The following is a 20,392-nucleotide window of genomic DNA, read 5'->3' on the forward strand; positions in this document are numbered from 1 at the left end:
ACACTGGGCAGGACCTCCCCTGAGGATTCTGCTCGTGACAGCCCTAAAAAAACCTCAGAGGATCCCCACCTGACATATCATCCTCTGATATGATTTAATCCTATAAAGGAGAACAGCTGCCAGTTATAAGCGGGTTTGAAATGTTCAAAAAGTTTTTCTTGGTAAATTCTCCCATAAGATATTTAGAGCACTGAGAGTATTGGAAAAAAAAGATAAATAAATAAAACAATAACACACTGGTCATTAAAGTTAGTATTGACACAGTATTGGTAAAAGCAAGATAGAATCTTGACTGAGAGATGAAAGCTTCAGAAATATATTTCAAAATATTTCAACTTCCTGTGATAATGACTTCTGAAGGTGAGCATCCCCCATACTGATCATAACTGGCAGAATAAAAACTTGAAAACAAATTTTCTGTCAACCGATTACCTGATTTGCCTGTTGACCTACTAAAGACTAATGTGATCTAATGCAGTCTGTTTCCTCTAATTACTTCCTTCAGTCTGTTGGCATGATCTCTCATGACCTGCTGTCAAGATTTTCAAGTGCTGTGCACAGAGAGGAATGCAGTGCTATGATGCACATACAGCTGAATATCCGAGTTACATAAAGACAGAGTCATTAAGAAGGAAAACAAAGGCAAAAACAAGCTCTGCATCACTTGATGCTTTTGTGCAGCTAATTTTAGTCATTAACTCAAGAAATAATAACAGGGACCAGCAAGATTCCTGACACATACCAATTAACAGTAATTCTAGTTCTGTCGCTATAAAAAATGAGCCCTGGTGCACAATTTCAAGTCAAACAAGCAGAGGAAATGTGCTGGCCTGAAGTCATTTAGCTTCTGCAAGAGAAATATTTTCATGCAGTAGAGCGCTCTCCTTCTGAAAAGCTGTAAAAAACACGAATCTCTATAACGTCCCCAGACAGTGCAGGTCACAGCTGAATCTGAATTAAACTGTATGTATCTGACACCTGGCTTTTGGAGCAGGTCATGATCAAAAACATCTGTGTTTCCTACAGGTGGAAGCAGAGTGATCCAGGTGTCTAATTGCACCATTATTGTGTCACTCAGGTGGAAAAGTTCTCAGATTAAACAGTTGTTCACTGTGTTACAGAAACTATCCTGGTGTCCACAGGTGCTTCATGACACTAACTGTAATCTTCTTTGATTCTCAAACCACGCTGCCCACACACCAAGTACTGCAGTCACAAAAGGTTAAAGATGAAAGAAAGCAACTTTACACTTCCCTTCGTAAAACTCTCTATTGAAAGAGACATGGGCTTTTTTCTTAACCTCTACATCAAAATTGATATTTGAAAAGAGGTTCATTGAGACTACTTTTGGATTTATTTGGCAACAATTTAACAGTTGGTTGATCCACTTTGTGAGCTATACACTTTAGGGATCTAAAACATTCCCAAAGACTTTCAATGATACACTTCTAACTTTCACCAAAGCAGCCGGATCAGGAGTTATCAAATCCATGTTTTGATTATATTGTCAGCAGCAAGTGGTTAAAGGATCCAAATGCAAATACTCAAGAGGTAGATAAATACAGAACACAGGAATTATGCAATATTATGCAATGAATGCTGTTTATCTGTTATCAGAATGTTTGAAAACAGCTGTCTGAGGTGGAGAATCCAGTCAGCCCTAAGTTTGGAGTGCGCCCACTTTCATGCTAAATTAATTTAAGGGGAAACTGCTTACATCCAGCTTTATATTTCCTTTTCCTCCACTCTACAAAGACAACTCTTGCAGTATGAGAACAGAAATTATATTCTTTATTGAAGAGCAGCTAAATAAATTTTTATTGGACCAACGAAATCCACAGTCTGCTGCAGATTTGACAAAGTCTGTGCAAAAATGTCTGATTTCAGTTTAAAATGTTAACACAAAGTATATACTATAGCCAATATTACACATGAAAACAAGATTAATTAACTCTTTCTTCAACGCAGTCACACACATTAATACACCGATGGATGCATCTGTAGGCAGCGTGGGGTTAAAGAGGCTTTGACATGTGGCCCAGGGAAGCTTGGAGTCAAATCACTGACCTTCTAAAGCCAACCCACAATGTTGGAATGTTGCAATATTATCTTCTTTGCAGATTTCACTGTTACAATTGTGACGTTATTCTTGTGCCTTTTTTTCTGTGAAGCACTTTGTTCAACCTTGGTTCTTTTAAATGTTTTTTATAAATAAAGATGACTTGACAACTGAAAAAACATTGAATAATTCTTGCTCATTTTGCATCTGTTCCGTTAACCCCCAACAGAGATTCAAACACTGTTTAAGTCACAGACAGTTTGTTGCTACCTCTGGATGTAGGTTACCCTCCTCAGTGAACAAGTGACCATCACAGCCATCCCAGCAGGTTTCTGGGTTAAAGGCACGAGTGGTCGAATCAATCTTCACCATCTCATTTTCCGGCATTAGCCTGTTAATTAGCATAATGGAGAGCAGCTAGCTCCAACTAGGACATGGTGTCCGACAACTCTCAGTAGCCTTATTTAGCCTTTTTTTTTACCAACTTGAACCCCTGGACATGCATAATCACAACATATCTGAGCCCAATGTCGTTCCCTCCCGATCACATGGCTCTGAAAGTTTTACACCAAACCATGATTCTTCTCCTAACCCTAACCATGTACTTTCAATACAATAAGGAGAACACAAAAGTAAAAGAGTAAAACAAAATCTCATGTCTAACAGACTCAGATGCAAACCATGGTGTTCAAAGCTAAACAAACTCCAGTCGCACAGATGACGGTCTGCTGCAGGCTTGTTTACTTGTTTATAAGTCATGCGCTTGTAGGCTACATGAAGCTGAGAAATGTTTTGTATGCATCTGTGTAATGTCTGTATTTTACTGACTTAAACCTATGGCATGGTATATTTGACATAAAAGCGACTGCACACTGTAGAGGCTCTTCAACTGCTCTTTCTTTTTCCATTTTCAAGATACATAATAAATAAATTCATCACATTTACCCAAATACATCATAGCCGCATGTGACTGACTGCTTGTTTGAATGATTTCACATCTTCACGTCTAAGTCCTTGTAAACGTCAACTTCAACCAACAGCCTTGTCCCACAATAGCTCTACCTCCTGACAGCCTCCATCAACTGCTTATCAAGGTCCTCCCTCCCCTCTCCTGCACCCAGACAGGCTGTGACACCCCGGATTCTCATGTCCAAAATAGAGATGGACAGAAGGAGGACAACGACTCAGAGGAGAAGCAACGTGCAACGGAGAGCAGGAATTTCTGTTTGGAGGGGGGCAAAAGACTGACCAGTTGAAGTAGAGACAGAGGGGGCTTTAATGACGTCTTGATGACAGGCTGGATGGGGGTTTGCCCGGCTCCTGCAGGACAGGAGGAAGAGACGGTTGTAAGACGAACCATATGGGCTCGTACAGCCTTGAATGGATGTCTGCTCTTTTACGCTGTGAACTCAGCGTGTCCCCATACCTACACTGTTCAAACATGATGAGAAACAGGAGCAGTGAAATTTCCAGCTGTGCATCAGTGTGTGATTTCCTACATGTTCGTTTTGTTACGGGCCACTGATTCCCGCAGGCTCAATTTGCTGGGCATGGATGCATGATCAGTCGGTGGTGTAGGACGACTGTTTCCTATGTGGCGGAAAAAAAGTATTTGTATTGAATACATTAAAAATTCCAGAACTCACTGTGTGAAGACTGTTTTATTTTTAAATGCTGCGCAGTAAATGTGTGGATGAAGCCCACAGATGATTATCATAGCTTAGTCTCACATGTCCGTATGCATATCTCCACAGAACTGTGTTAGTGATGGAGAATGACGTGGCTGCACTGGGTGTAACATGATGGGAGAAGGAAAAACACTGTTTCACACAGTCTCACAAAATTTACGAGACTTTCACTAAATGTAATCTCAGAAACAAATTATATGTGCATGTTGACACAAAAATAACTGCAAATACAGCTCAGTCTCAGACATTTTGAAAAAGGAATTTGTCCACACGTCCAAAGCGTAGTAGTTTCACAGTACAGGCTTAAAAATGGTGACATGTCGAGTCATGTGACGTTAACTGTGATCGATGACCAACAGCAACAATGCTGTCCCGACCGTGTACTTTAAACTCCTAACACTAACCATTTATGGGTGGGAGCCAAGCAGAAATGTAAGTTATCTCGGAAGTTGAAAAGCGACTGTGAAAAGACTTTAAAGGATGGGATTTGAACCAGGAATCTCTTATTTGTAGAATAGCAGTTTAAAGCTACCCACCATCCCCTTATACAGCGCTGTTGTCCCAGTCAAGACTGGCAGCTGTTGACATCATTACGTCACGGACATGAGCGTTGTCATGTCGTGCAGGAGTTAAGATATCACCATGTTCTCTCCATGGACTATGTGACAGTTAGTGAAACTCTCAAGAAAGGAGCGTCAATATGTGAAAAAGTGCTTTAGCTGTGTGCTTTATCAACCAGGAGTCACTCAAGTGCTTTCTGCATTTAGATTCCCTTTTCAGTCGTTCACTCGTATCTTTTTGCTTTGGTTTAGGAATTAAAAACAAGGGGGTTAGGATTAGAAGGACACCATGCAAAGGAGACATTCTCATAATGTCTACAGCATGTTACAAATGTTTATGTCCAAGCGCAGAGTGTTCTCTCTTTTGCAAAAGACGCAAACCTGTTGCAGACACAAGAGGAACCTCCCACTGTGAGAAATTACTGTGAAAGTTGCCTTGAGAGTAAAAAGAGAAAACTACAGCTGACCTTGTGACACAACATGTGCTACTTGGATTGGTCCACTTGGCAAAATGTCGCAGTCTGAAATAAAACAAGTCAAATATGAAATAGGCCCAAAAATGTACTATGACTTCATTTTCATTGCAATACTTGAGCAGATGCTGTACTTCGAGGCAATTTACAAGAGAGGAACACAATGGGAGGGATAATTTGACATGCCGACTGGGGAGTTGGGAATAGAGAATTATCTCTTCTTCTATACGGAGATGCAGCTTTTGTTATTTGTTCAGCACTTATCCACGTTCTTGCCATGTGATGACATTCACCTGCCGCATGTTTCTTCTGTATCTATCAACATACATGGATTACATGCTGTTGAGTTGTTAGCTTATAATATGAAGGATGTGTGTTGGGTGGTATTAAGTTGCTGATTTTCACGCGAGAGACCTGTCCATCAAAGAATTGACCACATTCCTTTCAAGTCTCTACTTCTCACTCACTTCCAACTTCCTCACATTTCTATTATGTTGGCACTCGTGAATAGTTTGAGTGACAAGTTCAAAGGAAACTGTTATAGTAAGAATTAACATACAGGGTTAGGTTTACATATTATAATAAAATACATGGTTAGGGTTAGAAAAATGTTTATGGATCGCTATTATGTTCACGTGAACACTCTGCTCCACAAAACCACAGGCTACGCATATGTAGCCATCATTTCATTTTAAGCTGTGAATTGTGACAGTAGGACATTTTGAACATGTCAACAAACAATTACCAATTACTCACTATCTGGTGAGGCAAAGATGCAGTGGTGGAATGTTAGTAAAAGGATGTAATTTTTTTGTTTTGGTAGAAGAGGTTCCCAAACATGCAAGCATGTCCCCAAAAATATGGTACACATATTCTTTGTGGGCTAAAACTGGTAACTGGAAGGAGGGAGCCTCTCTTATAACACAGTTTAATCATTTTCAAAATGTAGATTGCAGCACAGAGACTGGTGTTTCCTGTGGCAAACGACCTTCTGAAAACAGTAACCCACGGTAAGCGGAAGAAGAGGAGAATGCCCCTTATTTCCTGTTTGTAGCCTTGGCTTCTGTTTCATTTTTTTCTTTCTAAGTTTAATCTTTTTTGTGTGTTTTCACTCTTCTTATCAAGCTCTTGAGTAAAAAGAAGGACTTTTCCAAAACAGCTGCTTTGATATCACTACACACCTTATAAGTCATTGTGTGAAGTTGGCCTAATGGATTATCTGTTTTGGAAAGCATGCAGAGTGTTAGAAGATTAAACAAGCACTATGAAGCATTCTTGCGGTTCAGGAATGAACCAGCGTTCTCGTAAGAAGCAGTAGTTTTAGATATTTTATGAAACGGACGAGTTTTTGTCCCATCATTCTTCAAAATACATTTTTCGAATGCCTTCTCACTGCCTTGCTGGAGTCGGCTGGTTCTCACGGTGAGCTTCGTGCACACATGTGTTTGTGTAAGTGCGTGTGTGTTTAGGCTTAGAGGTTGTAGCTGCAGGTCGGGAGCAAAAGCAAAGAACAACAACCCCAAACAGCTGTAGAAACAGTAACTTGAGCCTGACAGAGACAGAGAAGAATAAGGAATCGATTTGCATCCCAGCAACAACAATGCCAGAGCAGCACAATGTAATGATATCACACAAAGCAGCACTTTTGGTGTGTGAGTGACCAAAATGACGAGTTGTTCATATTGACAACGTGATATTCCAGCATTAGAAAGCAAAATGACAGATGAAATTGTGCCTCAACCTCCTCAAACTAACGTATCAGCTGCTCAGTTATATTTTCTATGTCACGCATTGGAAATACCAGAGCTCATGTTGGACGGTGGTGGGTGATCAGTGTGACGTGAAAATAATCAATACAGCGGACAAATGAAAAAACGGACTGATGCAAAAAAAAACACACACATATTGACTTAAATTATATTGAACTGTGTTCATAGGAAAATCCTTTAAGCCCTGAGCTCTTGTTAGTTACTGTCAATGACTGTAAAAAAAAAATCAATGCGTTTAGAGCTCAAAGAGACAGACCTACATTTGGAGATCAGATTTCAACAGATACAAATGGGAAGGTGCCAGGACATGTGTGAGTGTTGAGCATTTGTGGGGGGGGGGGGGTTTGTGGGTTGTGGTTTGAACAGGGGGTGTTTTAGCAGACAGATTACCGCTCTGCTGGGAAATAGGGGTGAGAGAAGGTTTTCTTTTCAACGGGGTGGCCAAAGAGCCGTGAGGTTACAAAAGTGACATTGAGCCTGCGTATTACAGGGATTAAACATTCTGTGAGAAGCTCCATCATGTGAGGTGATGGACAGTGGAAGAGACTATGAATTTGTTGTTTATTTGTATTTGTTACTGGGGCCTTTACATAATTTCTTCACAGACCTTTGTATGTGTTAGCTTTTTAGGCTGCAGAAGCAATAGGCTGTGGTCATGTCTTCACACAAACAGGGTTTTTCCCTCCCTTGTCACCTCCTCCACGTCCACCGGAGCACCGTTTTCAAAAAAAATCCATCGGCATGAAAATGCTCAGATCTGCATGCAGCTTTTTTGACAGGACTGACTGGTGATGTTATAACAGTTTCCTGCTATCGAATGAGCTGGTTGTGGCTCAGCCAAATGCAAAAGGGATTTCCTGGACATGTGAAAATTCTTACGCCATTCTTCAGCGAAAAACCACCTCCTTGTCAAAGTTCTCCCACCAAGTCAAGCTCCAACTAGGTCTAGTTTCAGACCATGACTTTAGCATTTCTGTGTCACTGGAGTGTTGTTTTATGTCACAGAGCACACTCCATAATGCTTTCTGACACCTCTGTTCCTTAATATTGTCCAAAGTCTAGCATGGACTAACTTTTTTAGTTTGAATTTTTGTGTAGCTTCACTCATTCTATCAAATCAGGGTCCAATGTGATTTTACTTATGGCTTGTGCTATTCCAAAACCAGGTCCAGTCAAACTCATTAAGAGGCCAGACCATTTGAATCTATAGTAAACCCATCATGACCCAACAAAAATGTCATTTTTTACTGGCTTTTCAAATCGCTGGAGATGGATCAGAACAACATTTAGTCTTCAGTGTTACAGTCTGTGATGGTGTGTTGGAGGAAATGCAGAAATGCAGTAAATGCAGAAATGCAGTACAAACAGCCAGCAGGAACTAAAAGCACTGCGGGAGCAGAAAAAATAGTTAATTTTAGTTGGAGAAAAGTAATGAATACATGAAATAATAAATGAATAAAAACACTAATCCTTAACTAAGAAGTAAGGTAGACACGAGGAGGACGGGGCAACCAGGAGGAATGACAAACACAATGATCTGGTAACGATCAAAGGAATCTGGGAAGAATATATCCTGATGGAAGATGATGAGAAATTCAAAACAACTGGACAGCAAATAGTAACTAAAACTAAGATGGTGGGATGCAAAAGATGAACAGGGATGAACAAGGGAGACAAGTACGAGAGAATAAATAAGGAAAAGATGCGTACAAAATAAAATAGAAATCCAGCTGACCGGAGTTCTCAACATGGGAACATGGCAAATACTAAACCCAGAGGAGGATCTTGATTAAAGCAATGAACACAAGAAACCAAGACAAATCCAAAAAAAGAAGATCTAACAAAAACTAGGATCCATAGACCATGACACAAAGGGGTTAAGTATAATGTTATTTGATCTTTTATATGTTTTTTTCTATACTTTAACTAGTTTAATTTTTGTGTCATTTTAAAGATTTGTATTACATTTTATTAAATAAAAAACATTTGCAGAGATTAATTTCCACATGCCTGAATATTACAAGGAAATAATTTGGTGAAGTGTGACTTCTTTGAAATGATCACACTAATATTTTGTCTCAGGCGTCCACACATTATCACATGAGGGTTGACAAAGGTTACAGGTTGAAAGAGAAAGGTCATAGTAACCCTGCAGTGGGTTAGTCTTCAAAAATCACGTTGCCTACTTCTTATCTCTGTAGACACATTGCAAACAGTGGAGATAAACACTGCAAACTGCTGTGCCTGCATGTTTGTTTGGTGGATCTCCTGCTTTTAGCTGATAAAACTATCAGAGAGGTGTCTACAGCGAAGTTACAGCCGATCTCTCAGTTCTCTGTCTGAAAATGACGTCTGTGCAGCTTTGTTTGACATGGCCACTCACTTGAATATGACCACAGTACTTTTGGGACATTAGCGTAATTACTACAAACAAGACAGACAATTAGAAAGAGATTTGTAGCTTCTGAGGGTATTTAATTTTGACTGTTGCAGGGTTTAGTTTTACTCTGAATCTCCTGGAAATAATTGGACATTACTTTGAAATATAGCACTTACTGAAATTAAAATAACCACTGAATGAAAATAAAAGACAGTAATGTGTAAAAGAAGCACTCACAAGGTCTTGATATTAGATAAATACAACCTCAGATGAAACACTGTCATTACTTATTTAATGAAAATGAAACCACAGAAGTAGTAGAACCACTTTTAGCAGCAATAATTTGAAATGATAGCATTGAGGAGTCAGAGATAATGAAAATTTCAACCTTGCTTATGATATAACCAGAGAAATTGTTCCTTTTATTAGATTTTCATTAAAAAAAAATCAACCCTTTGACATGTGAATGTAAATGTGAAAGAGTGTGCATACATGCATAGATAGATTCATAGAGAGCAGTTAAAAGGCAGTTTGCTGGTGCTCAATTAATCACAAGTGCATATATTCTTGACTGTATGGAAACAGTAAAGGTTTGATTTTCCAGGTCATTTTCCACACACTGTATCTGCATTTTGGCTCAGTTTTTGTGAAAAAATACTGACACAGTGTAATGTTTTACATTTTGTTGCTCATCTGACATTGTGTTTACCTACTTTAAGTCCAGTTTTATTTTAATTTTCTTGTCATCTATGGATTAGACTCATGGACTCATGACCAGGAATCACATTTTTCAATTCATATAAATTCTTTTTATAAATTCATAGACATTCAATTCTAACAAAAGAGACAAATCAATGAAAAGTGTCTTACTCTCTCTCACTTTTTATAGACCATACATTATATACAGTGTGTGGGTTGGTGTGAGCACTTTCCTCAGACAAGATTCCGCCCTCTTGCCTGAAGCAGGTATGGAAGCTGTAGGTAAGTCACTGAAAAGGAGCTCAGACAGTGTTTTGTGAGGACATCTTTTCTCCCGCAGGTCGGTTTCCAGATGGGACTGCTACTGGTGTGTGTGAGTCACCGTGTCTGGTGAGGCGCCCGCCACAATTTTGTCATACCTGAGTGCTACCAGACATGTCTGTCTGGGTGTGAGGGCTCTCTTGAAAGAGGGGTCTATTTTCCTCTTTGCTTTTACAACCATAATTTCATGTGTAAATCTTCTCTCTGACTGACTTTTCACATTATCCCTTATTTTACAGACAAAACACGCCTGCAATGAGAGGACAGAGAAATCCTTAATGCATATTTGTCTCTGACTAATACGGTTTTATCACCTCAACAAACCCCAGACCTTGAGCTTTAATCTTGAATGTAAACCGCCTCAGATCTATCTCAGTGCCATCACTTTTCCTCAAAGGGACAGACTAAAGATATGCAACAATCTACATGGTTATGTCAGAGTAATTATACATTTAAAACAGATCAGCTAAACTCATGCGATGCTTTTTTTAAAACTTCTTCAGCATGCCATGTCCATAAAGAATCACATTTTTTTAAGGCACACAAAGAGAATGTGTCTGTATACAATACAAATCTATTTTTACTCACTTTTGTGTTTCAGCTCGTGTAAACTTATTTTAAGCTCACAATTAAATTGACAGTATAAAGGGTTCATTTGAAAGAGTTTAAAAGTCTGACTTATCTTAGCCCTTGTAGTTGTAACCTAATTACCATGCAGGATTGCCAGACACCATTATAACTGCAAAAGTAATCCTACCACAAAAGTAATCCCACCACAAAAGACAGTCTTGAATATAACTGGATTAACCTGTTATCTCCTCCAAACATTTCCTGTCCAGATGTGCCAGAAAGGAGCACAACAAGCATTGTGGGTTTTTAGCAGCAATTAACACATGCTTGTACATCTTTGTGGGCTGGTTCAGCCCTTTTTCTGACATAATTACAGTTTACGGAACAAAGATGACGGCAAGGTGTGAAGTCAATGTTGTTCATCCGCAGAAAAAAGAAAAAACTATGTCACTATGAACTGTATGAGGAAATGGGGATAACTTTGCACATCTCTGAGGGCCAAAGGTCAACCAAATGGCAAAAGAAACTGAGCGAGTGGGGCGGTCACACACCTGTTTGACAAGACTGCAAGCGATGTATTAGAATGACTGCAAGAGAAAGTTTGATTTATGGGTCTGTTGTATGATCCACAGGCCTCTCAGATTCTGTTGCAGTGTCCTTAATTGAACCCTTGATATAATAATTGATTGCACAACTATCAGAATATTTTTGTTTTCATTTTCTGCAAGTGACAAATTTATATCCAAAGATGCAGCCAGTCACCATCCAACCCCCTTTGCCATGTTGCCCTGCCATGTTACTACAGTACCGTAATGAAGGTAATGTTCATTACTGACTTTTGGTCTTGGAGGTCACATGAGTAATATGTTAAATGACGAGGCACAAACAAATTGTCATATGTTTTATTGAATGTGTGTATTGACAACGTGTGTGTGCGGATCCTGTGCTGCCCTCAGCAGGGAATGAGGGGGGACCAGGCCTGTAAAGGGGAAACATCCAGTTTGTTAGTAGCCTGAAGGCTCTGTGATAAGTATACATTTAGCTAAAGGATGTGATAAACTGTGACTATGCTGCCTGGTAATTGAAATGTGTGTGTGAAGTCACTCCCCTATGTCTCCTCTCCAGGTTGCTCGGGCAAAAGAGTCCCTACATTTAGTCTGCAGCGTTTGAAGGTTCCGGGTCATACCATGTGCTGATTGGTGTAGGGGGGAGTGCACCAGAATCAGTTATGGGAAGTCTTTTTTAGATTTAGTACTATGGTTTAGACATGCTAGGAAGTATAATTGATTGATTTTATAATAGAGGGTAAATGTATTTTAAGGTTTTTGTGTGTTGTTGTTATGGGGATGTATAATGGGAGGAGCAGGAACACCCTAGGGGTGTGGTTGGTAGAGCCAGAGTAGAATATAAGGCTGCCAGTTGTTCCACACGCCAGAGTTGTTTTTTTTTTTGTTTTTTTTCCTGTTGCTAGTAATGCTGCTAGGACCACAGTGCTCCTGGGCCGCAGTATGTGTCTATGTCAAAGTCTGTCTGATGTAAATGTTGGTGAATAAAACACCCGGTTGGTTCATCACTACCTCTGCCGCAAGCCTCCTACCTTGCGTATCCAGCCGCTACATGTCCATCCTAACAAGTACCTAATAAGGTACAAACCAAACACTGGCTTTAGAGTGAGCTTTTCGTCTCTTAGTTTATAGATAAGAAGAGGGTGTGGTTTGTGCTGATAGGTATTGCCACATCCTATGCACGAATAAAAATTTCACACTTTTTAGGGCCAATTAATCAAAGAAGAAGCCATCATTTTATATTTTAATTTTATCGCTTACCCCAAGTCAAATGATGCAGACATAAGTCATGATTATCAATGTGGAGGTGACCTGAGTTTGCAAGTAAATGTGAATCATTTGGTGGGAATCATCAAAAAAATGACCTCTAATGTCTTTCCTTGAACACTTTTAAAGGCCAAGAAAAGATGGGCAGCTGAAATCTGAGTTACTTAAAGGCAGGTCACCTCCACTTGTGTGCGAGGCCTGTGTTAGGTAAATATGTTGATCTGCCAGGTCCCACTACACAGGTGTGCAGCCCAAATAACTGAATACACTGACTTCATGTACACCTGGATCAGTGTGCATTCAGTAAAAAAATAAAACCTGCCGGACCAAGAAGATAAAGAGCAGAAGAACAGCATGGATGCTTGTTTTGAGGAGAGACTTTGCAGGAGAACTGCTCTTATGCCCACCTCTATGATGTGCTGTAGACAGTTACATGCATGGGAAGCAGCGACACGGCTCACCCATAAGGAAATATGTGTTGGACCTCATACACGTCTGCAGAGTCCCAAACAGTTTGCACACGTGGTTGCAGAAAACATGAGCCCTGCCCCAGGAAAAGATACATTTACTGCCAAGAAAATCAGAGCAAGCTTTAAATCAGCTGCCTCATTCTTACCTCAAGGAATTGTGGGATGGGCCTTAAGCTGTTTTAATGTTATCCCCTCAAGAATTTCAGCTTAGATCAAAGCTGAATCAGTGACTTTACAATAAGGTGAGAAAATTGCTGTATGTGAAAACCCTGAAGTATCTGAATTTGGTTTAATTCTGTCTCTGCTTGTGAACCAAGTAAAATTTATCCCCACTGGCGATAAACTAAATTATTTTAGAGCTCCCTGAGATGCATTTTGAATTAAATAGCCTGACATGTTACCCAGTTTTGGAACTGCAACAGTCTCCCCCCGTGCAAGCTGCCATCCACTGTTAAGTTTCTGATGCTTTCATGCTCTACAAACCCCATGTCCACAAAGCATTACTGACTGTGTCATAAAACTGTAATATCAACCACAGCACATCATTTGTGGGGCTGATTTTCCCCTGATCATGTTTTATGTTGGAGACAGACTGAAAATAAAATCTAAACTTGAGAACATGGAGCTGAGTTTAAAGTGGGAAAGGTCTGATCTGACTGTGACATTGACTGCATGGAGGCCGAACAGAGCTGCTGAGACTCACTGAGTTTCACAACGTCTGTCACGACAGCCTGAAATCTGACTGACACTGGACATGGCAAATGGAGGCTGGTCAGCTTTAAAAAAGGCATCAAGCTGAGCTTTTAGTGCTTTTGCTCTTTGCAATTTTCACCTTTTATTATGGGGAGTTGTCCAATTCAAATGGAAACATCAACTAAGGTTTCAAATTGTAAAGGAAGTAGTTTTGTATCTGAGGAAACAGTTAGACAGGAAATGGGTGTTAAAATAAACAGGAAATGAATGAGAAAAAGGAAACCAGAGATGAAGGGAAATCTGAAGTATGTTTGACAGGGGATGCAAACACAATGTTGCCTGTTTTATGAAACAAGGTTGTTGCATGCAGTGAAGAAAAAGGCAGTAAAAAGTATGATTAGTAGAGGGGGTGATGTTTTTTTTTCTGACAAATTAGAAGTGAAGGGAGCCCTCTGCTGGTGGGAGTTTTGGGTTTCAGTGGCAAATATCATCACATGAAAAGCCACCTAAAAATATACTAAAACTAAAATAAATCATAAATTAAAAGTGGGTATTCTAAACAGGGCAACACTAAACTCAAAAACAGCAGGTGAAGGGAAGCGAAAGCTCCAAAATAATGATAAAAAAGACAAACTAAGAAGGTAGTCATTCAGCTCATGTGCACTTTGTTTGTCATATCTGTAATGGGACAGAGAATGCCATATCTGTGAATAACAAAAGTATCAATCTCCACAATCATCAGTTAATATGCAGGTGAAATTAGAGTCAGGTGTCTGCAGTCAGTTGGAGCATTAAGGTGTGAGTGGATGCCCTGTTTTATTTAAAGAACAGCATCACAACAAACTTCACAGCATTCATTTTTTAAACTATATCGTGGAATGAAAAAAGCAGACTTGGAGGATCTCAAAACTGGAGTTTCACTCGACAAAATTAGGAAATTCAAAAGCATGGTTAGCCTTCACTGGAGTGGTCAACCAACAATGATCACTCCAGAAGCTATACGAATTAGTTTGAACAACAATGGTGTGCGTGGCAGAGCTCCAAGGAAAACACTGCTGCCTCCTGAAAGAAAAGAGCCGCCTGTGTGCAGTTTACTGAAGATTATATGAACAAGCGAGAAGACTGTTGGAAAAATGCTTTGTTGATGGATGAGAGCAAATTAAAGCTTTCTGGTTTAAATGAGAAGTTATGTCTGGGGAAAGGACAATGCTGCAATTCAACATGAGAACCTTATCCATTCTGTGAAACTTTGTGGAGGTTGCATTGTGGTTTGGGGCCTGTTTTGCTGCAACTGACCCCAGATGGTTTCCCATCATTATTCGAAGCAATGAGTTCTGAATTATACCAGCAAAATGTATGGTAAAGGTCAGGACATCTGTCTGTCAGTCTCAACAGAAAGTGGGTCATGCAGCAGGATTATGATCCAAAGAGAAAACGTCTTCATTTTTTACACAAGCTGTAAGGAATGATCTGAATATTTTGTTGGGAATGAGAAAATGCATAGTGTTTTTTTTGATGCTTCAAAACTTTTAGTCTTTATTATATCATTCCAGAATAAAATCCAAGTCAAAACCAAAAAGGACAGGATATGATCATGTTGTAAGATGCTTTTTTTTTTCTTAAACATGTCACACATTGCACATTTCAAGTCTCAGTCACAGAATATTCAAGTCATCTTTTCTGGTGACATTACCTCAACAGACACACATTCATAATCCATACATTTCATATAAATATCTGAGGAAAACTTGATTAGTATCATTTTCTAAATGCTTGCAGATTGTTATGTAATGGTTTTTGCTGAACTGCCAGGTCTGTTAGCTGTAATCCTCTGCCCTCTGAACAGGTTAAGTGAACTAATCCTCACCTAATCCAGCTATCACTGCCTCTAATCTCTTAATCCAGTTTATACTGAACTACAGATTATCTAAAGTTTGCTGACAGGTATGAAGATTCCTTTTCAAGGTTTGAGAAGGACTTTGGGTGAGGAAATTCACCACACAACCCCAACGGAAGCTCTTTAAATATGTAGTTGTAGTTTCACTGCTGACTTCTTCTTGAAAAGTGAATACAAATAAACAAATGGGTCCTAAACAGAGTAATGACAAAGTAAAAGTTGACAAGTAAACCTGGTTTATTGCAACTTTTTGTGGTTGTGAACTGACTAATAGTTCAGAATATGATGAATATGAGCTTATACAGTATGTGACCCCTTGTTTAAAATATACTCTCCTTCTAAGCTTCCTCCATACTTCTTAATGTTGTATATATTCTAATTGGTCTTAGTTGCATTCTTGGTCTTCAGCTCAGCGAGCTTGTTGGTAACAAAGTTCCACTTTAAGGATGCGTCCTCGCTGCGTCCTCCCAACGAGACATATTTTGAGAAGCTGTTGTTGCTCCTTCCTCCTCCTTCACTCTCTTCTCCCTCCGCGACGTGCGCATCCTGCCGTTCCTCCCCTCCGACCTCTGTCACCCCTTCCTCGCCCTGCTCTGCTGCCCCCTCGTTTGCAGCCGCTGCTTCGGCCTGTTTCTTTGCAGCCCAGTTGGTTGCAAAGCCATCCCAGAATCCTGTGCGCCTGTTAGATCGAGGAGGCTCCTCAGGTTTTATGGCGAGAGGACTGAGAATTGAGAAAAATCAGTGAATGTGTGTTTTGGTTTTGCATTCACGATGACTGCATTTCACATTGGCATTTTACTCAGTTATATTAACTGATAATAAACAGACTGAATATTAAATTGTTCATGTTATGTTCAAGTGCTCAGTTATCTAAACTGTCAAGGTTGCTTATAATTCCTCTATAAAAAAAAACTTCAAGCGCTTTTTTTCATGTTAAATTGGAAAATACTGAACTGTATACATAAATATCTCATAGTTCCTCAATCAATCAAAGACAAAATCATCTGATTAGGAGTAAAAGAAGACAAATGTCAAATTTTTCCACGTACTGGTCAGCGACTGGCGGGCTCTCAGTCTCCTCCAGAAGCTGGTGCTCATCATCTTTGTTGAAGAGAGTTGAAAATCTGTTCCAGCTTTTAGCTCCTGCTCCCTGCACCTGGACACGCACACAACCACACACAGGGTCAAAGGTCAAAGCGGGCTAACCTGTGGTGCTTTTACACAAGGGTCCTTTCTCATGCTTATAGAGGAAGATCCAGTCCCTTGTATTTGATGACATGTGAAATTAAAGACACACAGTATCTGCCCCATTTCTGTAAAGTTTCTGCTGTTAGGATTCATTTTAATGTAAAAAATATTTTGTTCTTAAAATTTTCTGCATATAAATATCGTAAAAGTTTTAAAGTGTTGTGAGCGATCACCTACTTTTCTGGCCAGCTGGGAGACGCCGGTTGGCCCCTCATCATCCTGCACAGGACTCATATCATTCTCCACCTCTGTGACCTGCAACAGCGGCAAAATGAAAAGAATGAGTGAACAATACCTGCCTAAACTCCGATGTGCTATCAGATATCAATGCAGATGCACAGGATTTATGTGCAAGTCGCTATCTAGCGTGAAATATGGATACTGCAACTTGTAGGAAACCCAGTACAAAACCTAACTAACCAAAAGAATTACAGTTTACAAGTCAAGTATAACTTAACATTATATTTGAACATCAGCATGTGTTTTATCACGTGAAAATATTGTCGATTTAAATTTAATTTATCTCATAGTTCATACAAGAATGTTAAGCAATGGAAGAGAGAGCGCAAGGCTGAAGATGTCAGCTGGCTGATCTGAGCACACCATGAGGACATGGCTATCTGTCTCCCTGTCAGTCAGTCACTCGAAGGCCAACTAATCCGTTCGCTCAGCTCCTGCGCGGGATCAGGTTTCTCTGCTCTGCAGAGATCTGGGTCAATGCAACATTGTCTGTTTCACTACCAATTCCTGCACGGACTAAAGGTGTTCCAATGGGGTGATGGACATTATGAGAATTATTTTATCAAGCAAAAGTACTGACACAGCAACGTGAAAATACTCGAGCCCTGCATCTAACATGCTGCTCAGGTTAATTACTTTATTTATGTGTTTAGTGTAACTAAGCAGATGTAGTAGATTAGTGATAACAAATTTAGGAGATAATGCCTGTAAAGCTTCTCATGATATACAGGATAAACCAACAAAGATAAACCAACAAAGCGGCTTTTTCCAAATCTTCTTTTTATGTTTGAATGTTGGGAATGTTCACCTCAATTAAGACCCCAACTAGGCACAAACATTTTGTTCTAGAAAGTGCAGAAATAGCAGAATCTCAAAAAGTCCAATGTTTTCAAGTGAAATGTAACATATTTAACACTACTTAACATCGGTATAAACTGATATTCAGATATTAACTGAGTGACTTTGTCCTAAAACTGAGAATATTTATTTACATTTGATTTAGTCAGGCACAAAAAATGTTGTTGAAACTTTCAACAGGTTGAAATGGGTTTTTTTCGGGGGGGGTTTTGTAAATAAAAAGATATATTTTTTTTTATCTTAAAGCTTATAATGATGGCTTTTTGATACATTTGTTTGAATGAATTGTGCTCATTTAAAGACAGTAGGATGAAGGGCTTAAATACTTTAAACCCATTCAGTTATTTATTTATATATATATATATATATGTATATATATATATATATATATATATGTATATATATATATATATATATATATTTATATATATATATTTACATATATCATTGTTTCTGTCACATTCAAGGAAAAATAAATGACCAAAACTATCAGTATCTGCTATCAGCCATCAGGCAAATCATTATTCTAAACATTGATATTTTGCTCTTGAATGTCAATATTGATGCATCCAAAATACTCTAAACTACTAATGACTGCATAAAGTTTGTAATGTTGCCTTGGTTTCAGTTAAGTTTAATTGTTGATGTGAATGCATGTTTCTTGTCACGTAAAGTAACATGAAAAATATTTTAACATGAAATGCATTTGAAATCAAATGTGATGTTTTAAATTATTTAGATTTTCATAGCAGTGATCTTTTACACTGGGTCATTAGTCAATAACTAGTTTTATATCGTAGGAGGAGGAAAAACCAACTGTGGGCCTAAATTCTGACTTGAAGTTCCCATCAGACAGAATGTAATACTGCCTCAAAGCTCATCTAACCCCATGATGAATAAGAAATGATCGGCTGATTTTCTGACTTCAGTACCAACAAGACTAAACTTTCTTACCAATAAACTTTCTCAGACTTCTCATACATCAGTAGATGAATCACTAAGATAAACAGATGTGGAGAAAAGTCGACATTCTGTACCTCTTCAGCAGTATCCTCCTCATACTCAGGATTCAGAGTCTTCATCACTTTGCTTTTATAAATCTTCCACATTGGATTCATATTTGCACAAACGGATGCTCAACAATCAGAGGCAAGACCTGTTTTTCCTCAGTCCACCCTCCACCAAGTCACTTCCAGCTTCAGCTAGTCTCAGTTGGGCCTCAACAGACCTGTTTCCATGCAGAACGCTCTCAGCAGATTTTAAAAAACGTGAGGAACTTGTTCAGAACTGAGGCCGGATTGTTCTCATACCGCTTCTTCTGCTCAGATTATGTTTGTCTCATCAAGCCAACGAGGTCAGCAGGTGCCGTCGTCCCCACAGGAGTGTCTGCACAGGCAAAGCTAGGAAGTTGGGCTGCTCGTGCCTGTGCCCACGCAGGTGTATACACACACTCTAACTTCGTCACAGTTCAGAGTACCTGCCTCGGTTACCTGGAAACAGGTGTGGATTTCTTTCATTCATATTTTAGAAGGTCTCTTTTCCTGAGGCAGAGGCCCATTGTCAGCCAGCGTTGGTAATTGTCTCCTGCAACCCTGATGCACACACAACCACACAAATGTTTGTGTTAGGAACACAAATCTGTATTGTTCTTTATTATCTTCATATAAGACTTCTTCTCCTGTATATTCCTTCAAAGCAGGAGAGATTTTTGCTTTAATCATATCTTAATCAGAACTGTGTTTGAATCGACTTTACACACAATCCTCCTGTTTATTTATGGAAACAACAATCTATCTCTGTTACCTGGCCACTTCCTCCCCACCCTCGTCTCTTCCCTCATTGGCTGCTGGCGCACGTCAATCAAACACCGATGAGATTTAGGTGCACTGCAAGTTTTTTGTGACTGCGCCGCTTGGCAACCCGAGAGGGCCGTCTGGTGTCGTGTAGATAAAGAGAGATGTATAAAGCTCTCATGACTGATTGGATTTCACCAGCCTCTCACAACAGAAATACACTGTTTTTCTTATGCGACTCAATTATGTCAGATAGCATCTAAGAAAGACAACATTTAATGTTAAATTCACAACATTTGTTCTTCTTATTGCAGCAATGCATCCGAGCAATAGGAATAAAGCGCTCGTGGCTCGCCACTTTGACTGATCATAATCTTGATTATACTGCAGAGAAATTTGATCCATCGTGTCCTATAGCACTCCTTTTCCTGGCTTTGATTACCATACACAATTTGACAGTGATGCAGCTGTAAGGTCGGGCAGATCCATAAGATCAGCATTAATTATAAATGCAAGTCTGTGGATGACAGACCTACACAAACACACTGATGTGCGTTGGTTATTTGAAAAGAAGCCAGTGTGGTTGTGGATGGAGCAGCTCAGGTTTCACACCAGAAAGGTCACACCCAAGATTATAAAAGCAGAGTGTAAAACTGTGGAAAATTTGAAGGAACTTTTGGAGAAATGACAAAAAAATGGAATGGGCATGATACAGTTTATTTCTAAAGCTAAATTTTAGGAGGGATCAATTTACTTGTGTATTAAACGTAAAAATACAGGTTTTAAGTAAAAAACATTTGTTATTAAAGTGGATCTTTTCTCACAGCACACATTTTAACAGG

The 20,392-nt window shown here is 39.3% G+C and overlaps 1 protein-coding gene across 1 annotated transcript; it reads right to left on the reverse strand.

The window, feature by feature from the left end:
* Nucleotides 1-14,975: 14,975 nt before the first annotated feature.
* Nucleotides 14,976-19,180, reverse strand: LOC142380833 (uncharacterized protein C1orf232). The gene is made up of 4 exons (XM_075466751.1): nt 18,795-19,180; nt 16,837-16,914; nt 16,461-16,567; nt 14,976-16,132 (listed from the first exon to the last, which is right to left on the reverse strand). Exons 1-4 carry the CDS (start codon nt 18,873-18,875, stop codon nt 15,787-15,789), a joined length of 612 nt encoding a protein of 203 aa, XP_075322866.1. The 5' UTR covers nt 18,876-19,180; the 3' UTR covers nt 14,976-15,786.
* Between the last annotated feature and the right edge of the window lie 1,212 nt (nt 19,181-20,392).

The sequence above is a fragment of the Odontesthes bonariensis genome, chromosome 5 (assembly GCF_027942865.1).
Source record: "Odontesthes bonariensis isolate fOdoBon6 chromosome 5, fOdoBon6.hap1, whole genome shotgun sequence".
NCBI lineage: Eukaryota > Metazoa > Chordata > Actinopteri > Atheriniformes > Atherinopsidae > Odontesthes > Odontesthes bonariensis.

Coding starts and splice junctions, on each gene's coding strand:
- LOC142380833 (XM_075466751.1), bottom strand. CDS start 18,875: ATGAATCCAATGTGGAAGATTTATAAAAGCAAAGTGATGAAGACTCTG. Junction 16,915..18,794: donor AGGAGGATACTGCTGAAGAG/GTACAGAATGTC, acceptor CCGCTGTTGCAG/GTCACAGAGGTGGAGAATGA. Junction 16,568..16,836: donor TCTCCCAGCTGGCCAGAAAA/GTAGGTGATCGC, acceptor GTGCGTGTCCAG/GTGCAGGGAGCAGGAGCTAA.